This window comes from Felis catus, chromosome C2 (assembly GCF_018350175.1).
Source record: "Felis catus isolate Fca126 chromosome C2, F.catus_Fca126_mat1.0, whole genome shotgun sequence".
Lineage (NCBI taxonomy): Eukaryota > Metazoa > Chordata > Mammalia > Carnivora > Felidae > Felis > Felis catus.
The window spans coordinates 82,959,828-82,968,937 of NC_058376.1; the positions used below are offsets into that span (position 1 = coordinate 82,959,828).

Consider the following 9,110-nt stretch of genomic DNA (forward strand, 5'->3'; position numbering starts at 1 on the left):
TCGAAGGAAAATAAAGAACATGAAGCCACCCAAGCAAAATGGGACAAAGATAGTTTCTCGGTTTCTCTTCAGCTCCAGCCGAGGATCAGAGAAGCAAGGTGAGCCTAAGTCAGAGACCACAGGCGTAAGCAGTTGACAAACCATGCTGGAGGCCAGGTTACAGAATCAGTTCACTCCTCCAAGCAGTGGGACTGAGGCAGCACAAACCAAGCCCCCTTCTGCTGCAGCTGAGCCCAGGCTATAGGGAATAGTATACCCCAGTGATGTAATACATTGCCCTTCATTCCACCAGCTCAGGCCACCCAAAGTAAGGCAGGTGATCTCTGAGCCCCAGTGGCTGTAATGACACCTCCTTCCAGAGCAAGACTGGTGCTGCCATGGACCTGGCCATGTGACTGATATAAGTGTTACAGGAAAAGCCCAAACCTCAGAGCCCACGCCCCTTAACACTGGGCAAGTGCTGCAGCCCTGCCAATGAGCAGCAGAGATGAAGCCAGGGAGATGCAGGGGGACATTTAATTTACACAGCAGCCACTTGGGGCCCAGTCAGAGCTGGGGCAGTTGGGGGGATCTATAACCAGCGGGCACCCCCACCCTTCCCTTGAAGACCAGTCCTCACAGACACTTAGACGGGGCTCCCTGGGTTATGCAGAGGATGCTCCAGTTAAAAGGAGATTTGGAAATAAGGCTGTCCCCAAAGTTGGGGGAAGTCCGTGGCCTGGAGATGGTTGCCTATATCGCGGCCCAGGGGTCTGAGAGACCAGTCCATGTCCTGGGCACAGTCCTCGGCCTGGTGACCCTAAAGGAAGCCCTCACGGCGGAACTGTTCCTGGAGAAGGGCGCGGTACTGGTCAAACCCCCCCTCGACCCGGGTGACGCCGCCGCCTTCGCACACCCACAACTCCCGGCACACCAACCGGATGAAGCGCTCATCATGGGATACCAATATCACACCGCCCTGAAAGAGAGGAGACCAGGAGGCACTCAGGGGGGCCCTAAGGGGTGATGACACTTGGGGAGGAGCAGGCAGCATGAAGGCACACTCACCCTGAAATTGTTGAGAGCACGGCCCAGAGCCTCAATCGTCTCCATATCCAGGTGGTTTGTGGGTTCATCCAGAATGTAGAAGTTGGGGCTAGAAGGCAGTACCCAGGAAGGTGGGTAGTTATTGGGGTTGGAAGAAAAATGAACCCTCTGATACGAAGGCAAGAGAAACATTTTCTACTTGGCTAGAGGGGTAGAGGGGTAGAGGGGTAGAGGGGTAGAGGGGAAGGCAAGAGCTCACCAGGGCATGGTCATCTGAGCAAAGGCTACCCGACTCTTCTGGCCCCCAGACAAGCTGGCAACAGGGCGCACGGCCAGTTCTCCAGAGATGCCATACCGGCCCAGCTGGTGACGATACTCCTCCTCAGGCCGCCCTGGAATAGGCCTCACCCCATCAAGTGGATTCTTGACCCAACTTTCTCTCTTTGCCCTCCCCTCAGCCCTACCTCCAAATGCCCATGTCCTTATACTTAGACTCGGGGCTCACTGCTCATTACCCCACCCCAAGATGGGCCTAGCCGTAGGGGTCACCTCCTTTCTGGACTCAAATCCCTAAGGTACCGGGAAACTTGCGTGCCAGCAGTTCCACGGCACTGACATTCAGGTCCAGCTGCTCCACGTGGTGCTGGCTGAAATAGCCAATCTTCAGATTCCTACAGGCAGAAACAAAGGTGGAAAGAGGGGATGGAAGGCAATGACCATAAACGAGTGTAGCTACAGTATATGAGCAGTTTGGAATTGGGGGCTTTACCTATGAGCATGTCGGATGCCCTGGACAGGGGCCAGGTCCCCCATAAGCAGCTTCAGCATGGTAGACTTACCAGCACCATTCTCCCCAACCTGTAAAAAGAACCCCGAGAATGTTCAAGAGTGGACATGTGTGAGACACTGAAGGGAAGGAGATGAGAACTGGTTCTGACCAATGACTCCTTCAACAACGAAAAAAATATTAAGGAACTCTACAGAAAGATGAAAGAGCTAGTAAAGATATAAAGGGAACTGACACCTGAATACCTACTAAGTGCAGGGGATTTAATCCTGCCAATAACTGAGTGACATTAGGTGTTATCTCCACTTCGTGACCAAGCTAGCAACAGGCAGAGTCAAGACCTGAAATCTGATCTCTCTTCCATGTTCCATGGTTTCAGAAAACTCAGAGCTAAGACTAGTAAGATAAAGTCTTGTTCTAAGTATTCATAAAATACCACAACCAGGCTTCCTATCTCTGCAAGGAAGTATAGCAAAGCCCTTGGCCCAGGCCAATCCCTGCTCCTGTATACCACTTCCCTTTGCAGCCAGATGATCTGGGCCAATCCACACCACGTGAAGGGGTGGCAGAGTCCCAGCTCACAGAACAGAGAAACAGCAACCATACCACACAAATGCGGGACTCGAGATCAGCAGAGACGGATAGACGGCTGAAGACGACATGCTTAGGATCATAGTAGAAATCCACCTCATCTAGTTGTAGAACTGGTGGTGAGAACTTCTCAAACCCATCAGGGAACCTGCAGGAGGTGGTGGTGAGGAACACAGAGGTGGCCAGAAACAAGAGCTCCCCACCAGCCCCTTGGCCCAGCACTCACTTCATCACCACCTCCAACTCCTTGTCCACAGGTTTCAGCTCCGGTCTGAGGAGAGAAGGGGCAGGCAAACTCAATTTATGGCTTAAAAAAATGACTTTGTTCTTACTACACAAATAATAGATGTTCAGGGAAAACCTAGAAAAAACTCGTAATTCTACCATCCAGACCCCATTCTTATTTTAGAGTACCTTCTTCCAGTTCACAATATCCCTTTCAGGAGATTTTTGGCCTTCCAGTTAATACATTATGATAAATATTTCATGTCACAAAAACCTAAGCCTTTGATGTTAGACTTCCTTCCACCACCGGCACTTCTAGAAAGGTTGCTATTAGATTAACCCCCAATGTTCAACGTTGTTAGTCATTAAAGAAATCCAAGTCAAAACCACAGTGAGCTGTCGCTCACACCCACTACGATGGCCAAAATTAAAAAGACAGATAATAAGTGTTGGCAAGGATGTGGAGAAATTGGAACCCTCATACATTGCTGGTAGAAATATAAAATGGTACAGCTGCTTTAGAAAACAGCTTGGCAGTTCCTCAAAAAGTTAAACATAGAATTATCTTGTAACCCAGCAATTCCACTCTGAGGCATATACCCAAGAGAATAGAAAACATATGTCCATACGAAAACTTGTACACAAATGTTTAGAGCACTGTTATTCATAAGAGCCAAAAAACAGAAACACTTCCAATACCCCTCAACTGATGAATCAATGAACAAAATGCTGTATATCCTTATAATGAAATACTACCTAGCCATTAAAAGGCAGGCAATACTGATACATGCTACAACACGAATGAACCTCAAAAACATTACGTTAAGTGAAATAAGCCAGACACAAAATGTCACCTGTTACAGGATTTCATTTATATAAAATATCCAGAATAAGCAAATATATTAGAGACAGAAAAGAAATTAGTGGTTGCCTAGGACTGTGGGGACAACACCAATTTACAACAGCAGTGTAAAATTCTCTGCTTTCCTGTTGGAGAGGAGATTAAAGTTGGTTTCTAGAAAAGGGGAGACCTAGAATGGGAAGGCAAGGGGTACCCTGCAAAATCAGGGAAAAAATTAAGGGAATAAGAGTCAGGGCCTAATCGAGGGCACTGTACTCACAGCTTCTCCAGCATCTTGAGTTTACTCTGCACTTGAGAAGCTCTGTTGGCGTTGTAGCGAAATCGATCAATGAAAACCTGTGGGTGGATGAGTGCAGACACTGGTCAGGCTCCCTCATCCCTGAAAACTCTAATACCCATGGGCCCCTAGCCCTGTCTGCCCCCATACCTGGATATGCTGGCGATACTGCTGTTGTGCCTCATATTCACGCTGCTGGTTGAGCAGCCGCTCTTGCTTGCTCTTGATGAAGGTCTCAAAGTCTCCCCGGTAGCCATCTAGCCGCTGGCTATGCAGGTGGATGATGTCTGTGGCTATGGCATTCAGGAAGTTGCGGTCATGGGAGACAACCAGGATTGTAGAGGGCCATGTCTGAGGGGTCACAGGATGGCAGGCCCAGTTTGGGAGGGAAATCAACTTCCAGCACCCCCCACCTCCCCACCAGTGTCTTAGAGGCAGACCTTCCTTAGACCTACTCCAGCACCTATAGCCACTCACTTGCAGGTAATTCTCCAGCCACAGGATGGCCCTTACATCCAGCATGTTTGTGGGTTCTGGAAAAGTTGGGGAGGACACATTTGGGATTGAAGGGCTAGAGAACTTGGATGCTGCCATCCTTCCTCAGCCCAAAGTCAGGGTGCCCATTTTAAACTCACCATCCAACAGCAGAAGATCTGGCCTATAGAAAAGAATGCAAGCCTTGAGGTTTTAGGTCAGCAGTTCACGACCTCCCATGAACCAAGGCCAATCCTCCACAGTATCCATGGGCCCCTTCAGGCCCAGGAGACTCACCTAGCAAACAGGGCCCGGGCCAGGGCCAGTCTCATCCTCCAACCACCTGAGAACTCCCTAAAGAAACACAGATCACATCAGCTGTAGGTGTTCACCAGGACAGGTAGAGACAGAGCCAACAGTGTTCGTAACTAAGAATGGCAAGGGCCACTCACCGGGTGGGCTGCTGCTGCATTTTAGGGGTAAAGCCAAGCCCAGCAAGAATGACTGATGCCCTAGAAGTGAGGAAATTAAAGAACCCCGTTGGAACAGGTAACGAAATGGAAAGGTAAAATCTGAGGGAGGGAAGGGGAATTTTAAATACCTGGCAGGTGCCTTGTCGGCCTCAATCTCCTCCAGTTTGGCATATATTTCTGCCAACTGTGCAGCTTCTGAGCCCTCAGCCCTGGAGTGGGAATGGGAGGAAGAGCACTCAGCCTGAATGCAGGTAGTCTTGGGGGAATGTCCTGCACCCTATGTAGCTGAAAAGCAGGTCACCGACTGCCTTGTTGCCAGGACAGGAATAGAGGACAGGAAGAACCTGCTCAAGACAGTGAGGGCAGTGGGCACTGTGGAAGGAACGGGGCTCTACAGCCCCACAGAGCCAAGTTCTAAGCTCTGCTGCTTACTAGGATGGGCACGCAAGTTATGGATTGTGGTAGTACGACAGGCACTCTGTGAAGAACTGTGGCTGCTGGTTATTACCTATTCTGGAGCCTTTACCTGCCAGTGGCAATCTGGGCGCTGAGCTCCCGCTCCCTCCGCAGAAGGTCCTCTCTCACGGTGTCACTCTCTAGCACACTCTGAAGGGCAGGGGTGTCATCTCCAGCAACCTCCTGCTCCACGTGCAGCAGGGAAATGTGGGCTGGAACCCGCAGGCTCCGAGTGGCCAACATCTTCAGGAGTGTTGTCTTCCCCAGCCCATTTCGGCCCACCAGTCCATAGCGGCGGCCCCATGCCAGGTTCACATCTGCTCCAGCCAACAGTACCCTGCAGGGGTAGCAGGAAGAAAACAAAGGGTGCTGCTCTAGAAACAGGTATGCAGCAAGTTTAACAACACAAACCTAGTGTTATTTTAAGCCCCATTCCATCTGTCCAAACTCTCCTTTAATTGGAAAAAGAAAAAACGTCACCCCCCACTGCCGCTCCCTCACCTATCGCCAAAAGACACATCAAAGTTCTCAATTCGAACATCATAGGATTTGTTCTTGCCAGATGATTCCAACCGACTCTCCTTTCTGCTGCCTGCCTGGCTGGCTGATGCCTCCTCCAAGACTCTTTCAAAGGAAGAAATGGATGGCTTTTAGCACTCCCAGCCACCCTTCCATCCCAATAGAGACTGCTCTATTCTCTTCTCAGCCCTTCTTACTAAACTCACAGAGGGCTGCTGGTCTTGAGTGTGTCCTTCTCTGAGCGCTTCTCCTGCTTTGCCTTCAGTCGAGCCTCAGCCTTCTCTAGCTTCTTTGCATTCACTGTCTGAAGGTCCAAACACAACCATTTCAGCCTAGGTTGGAGCCTCAGAAACAACATCTTAAGTTACCCTGCTCTCAGGGAAAGACTTTATCAGAAATTCCCCAAAAAGATACTCCAGTATTTAAAGACAGTCAATGCTCACCCTCGCTCACCCTCAGCCCCCACCCTTTCTTCCCCCTCCTCACCGAGGACTGTTCCCTCTTTAGCAGTCCTGGAAGTTTGGTGCCACAGTCTGTAAGCGATAAGAAAAGCAGTCACCTTCTCCCTGAGGGAAGGGAAACTAACATTTTGAGTAATTAATATGAATGAGACACAGACATAGACATTTAAAGAAAAGCCTTACAATCCCAGAAACAGCTGTCATCCCCCCACTTTTCAACAAAACAAAACCAAAAAAACACCTTCCAGATTAACAATAGAGAGACTGAGGCAGATAAGCAACTCCTAAAAGGTCATGCAACTGGTTAGAAAAGTCACAAAATTGGGAAGTAAACCCAAGTCTGTCTAGTTACAAGGCCCATATTCTTCCTACCCTACCTAAGAGTTTGGAGACCTGTCCAATCCTACTCCCTTCATCAATGGCCTCTTTTGCCCTCAGTAAAAACATTAACTAGCTTCTACAACCTTTTCCTGTGGAAAAGGGGTACCAGGAGTCCTGGGCTCTAGGGGACAGCGGGCTGGGTAGGGGGTGAAGGCTGAGACAAGGGCAGAGGGCAGCTAGTTCAATCTTCCCTCACTCTCACCGTAGTTTTCTGTTATCTTTGACAACTGGATGGGGGCGTCTAGTAGCACCTGGCTGTTTCCCTGGGTCTGTGGCTCAGCCCTTGACGGTAGAAACAGAAAGCGCAGAATTAGGAGCTGAATAAAAAACTCTACCACCATCAGACCTTCTTCCCTTACATCTCGTCTCCTCACCGTCCGCCCTCCTATCACGCCCCCACCCCCCATCCTGCCCCAGGATTCCCCCGCCCTGGCACTTACAGGCGCAGAGTGTTGTACATGCGCTGGCACACAGCCCTGATGCCCGCGTCATCCTTGCTGTCCCCGGACACCTCCTGCAACAGTTCCCCCACTGCTTCCACCAGGTCATCCACAGACTCGAAGTCCGCGCTGCCGCTGTGCAAGACGCCTTAGGCCGGGCGTGGCAGGTCGAGGAAGAGAGCAGGTACGGTAGACATACAAGCAGTTTTAGCCCCCGAACCACGGCCCCAGTCCGGGCTCCAGACCTAACCGGCTCTCGGGACAAGAGGTCACACAGAGGAGAGGCCTAGCAGCGGTCCCCGGCACTGCCCGCCCTTAGTCTTTCCCCTAATGACTTCCATTTCCGATTCCCCAGCGCGTTGATTCGGTTCCGCTCACCCGTCACGTAGTCGAAGACCTGTCCGTCAATTTCAGGGAACTCGCTCCGCAGGATTTCAGCGCAAGTCGCCATGTTCCAGTAGGGCTCCCGTCCGCGCAGGCGCCGTTAGACCTCAGCCAAGACCCGCCTCCGGCCGGTCTCCCAAAAGCTCACCCCTCCTCCCAAAGCGCATGCCTAGTAGTGACGTAAGAAAAGCGCAGAGCACTCGGAATCCGGTGGACTAGGCGATCTGGGATGGAGGAACCGTGCGCAAGCGCCGCTCAGAGTCTACGCTAGAACTGCTCTCTCTGCGCTTGCGCAACGCCGTTTCCACTGAAAAATTAGCCACATGTGCGGTTCTCGCTGCCTTCTGGGAGGTGGAGCTACGGGAGGCGGCGGGGTAGGGTGCAGGGAAGCTCGCGGTTTATCTGGACTCGAGACACTGATGGTCCGGTGGGAGGGAACCTTCTGACAGACGAGGGGTTGATAATGTACGCGGGCCTCGCCCGAGTCTCTGCGTTCCCCTGAGGCGCGTCTACCGCAGCGCGCCCAGCCGGGTCCATTTTGGAGCCCACCGAGAGGTTTGCTGACTCACTCGTCCCCGAGCTTTCAGAAGTCCCTGCACAGTAATGTACAGCCCACAGGTTTTGTTCCGGTCCCCAGGTCCTACGGGCTTCTGGTATCAGCCCGGTGGCCAGCCCGCCCAGGACCAGCACTCCGTTCTCTCACCTGACAGCTCAGCAGTACTACGCGAATTATTTTCACTGGGTCCTAACCTCACCACAGGGCACAAGCTCTCTCTCCACCAAAGGGCAAGAAAACCAGATCGACAAAAGGCTGTGCAAATTCAATGGTATTTATTCCCTACCTACACCCAAAGCGTACTGCTCTGCATCAGGAAGCTCAGTAAATGACTAAAAAGCTACTTCCTCTCACTGATTTCCTCAGAAGTTAAGACTATTTTCCTCAAATGATGCTGCTTTACATTTAATGTGAATATTCTTCCAACCTGGCTCTAAAATTTTCACCTAAGATCCATCATCCTTTGCCATTGCGAAGGATCAGTCCTGCTATTTGAAGTTTAAAAGTTAAGCTCCTAGAGCTAACAACCATTTTATAGGCAATAGAGGGAAAGAGGAATTTGGGGGGGGGGGGGGCGGGAGGACTACAAACTATGCTTTCTTCCACAACACTGCACCAGCTGACAGGGAACCTGTGGTTTATATGATTTAAAAAGCATTCACTGACCACAACGGACCTTGTTTAGATCCTGATGCAAGTTGCAAAAAAAAAACCAAAAAAAACAGGACTCTTGGATTTTGAACACAGCTCATGTTGATAAGAAACTGGCCACGAGTTGATAACTTAAGTTGAATGAGGGTTCATTACATATATCTTGTTACTTCTCTTTATATTTGAAATTTTCTCTAATAGATTTAAAATGGCTGAAACCAAACAAGGGAAAACTGGTGACGGCAGGTTTGCTCTTTTATCTGCCCCAATACACCAGCAGGGTATGGAATACTCTTCTTAAGGACTAGCTTATCACAAGATTCTCTGCAGAGGGGAAGTTAGCAAGGAGGAGAATCCCTTTTACCAGCCACTCACCACTGTTTGGGAAGCGTGGGTAATTGCAAAAAGGACAGAACTGAGGTCAGTTTCTCAAGATGGTGGGAAAAAACAAATGTAAACCTTGCTTAATCTCTGCTAATTAGAAAATACCTGTCTAAAGCTGGAGGTCAACTAGGGCAAGAATCTCTACCCTCAGGGATCTAGGACC

The 9,110-nt window shown here is 50.3% G+C and overlaps 1 protein-coding gene and 1 long non-coding RNA gene across 2 annotated transcripts; one reads left to right on the forward strand and one right to left on the reverse strand.

The window, feature by feature from the left end:
• Positions 1 to 498: 498 nt before the first annotated feature.
• ABCF3 (ATP binding cassette subfamily F member 3) lies at positions 499 to 7,492 on the reverse strand. The gene is made up of 21 exons (XM_003991859.6): positions 7,351 to 7,492; positions 6,973 to 7,120; positions 6,735 to 6,814; positions 6,177 to 6,223; positions 5,897 to 5,994; positions 5,673 to 5,795; positions 5,242 to 5,508; positions 4,844 to 4,924; positions 4,695 to 4,754; positions 4,540 to 4,596; positions 4,404 to 4,426; positions 4,246 to 4,301; positions 3,919 to 4,119; positions 3,751 to 3,827; positions 2,631 to 2,675; positions 2,420 to 2,552; positions 1,796 to 1,884; positions 1,606 to 1,697; positions 1,286 to 1,418; positions 1,048 to 1,135; positions 499 to 958 (listed from the first exon to the last, which is right to left on the reverse strand). The coding sequence occupies exons 1-21, from the start codon at positions 7,421 to 7,423 to the stop codon at positions 800 to 802; spliced, it is 2,130 nt and encodes a 709-aa protein (XP_003991908.2). The 5' UTR covers positions 7,424 to 7,492; the 3' UTR covers positions 499 to 799.
• A 96-nt stretch (positions 7,493 to 7,588) lies between these two features.
• Positions 7,589 to 8,255, forward strand: LOC109503541. The gene is made up of 2 exons (XR_002162602.3): positions 7,589 to 7,730; positions 7,994 to 8,255. It is a non-coding gene; the product is annotated as an uncharacterized LOC109503541 (long non-coding RNA).
• Positions 8,256 to 9,110: the final 855 nt, after the last annotated feature.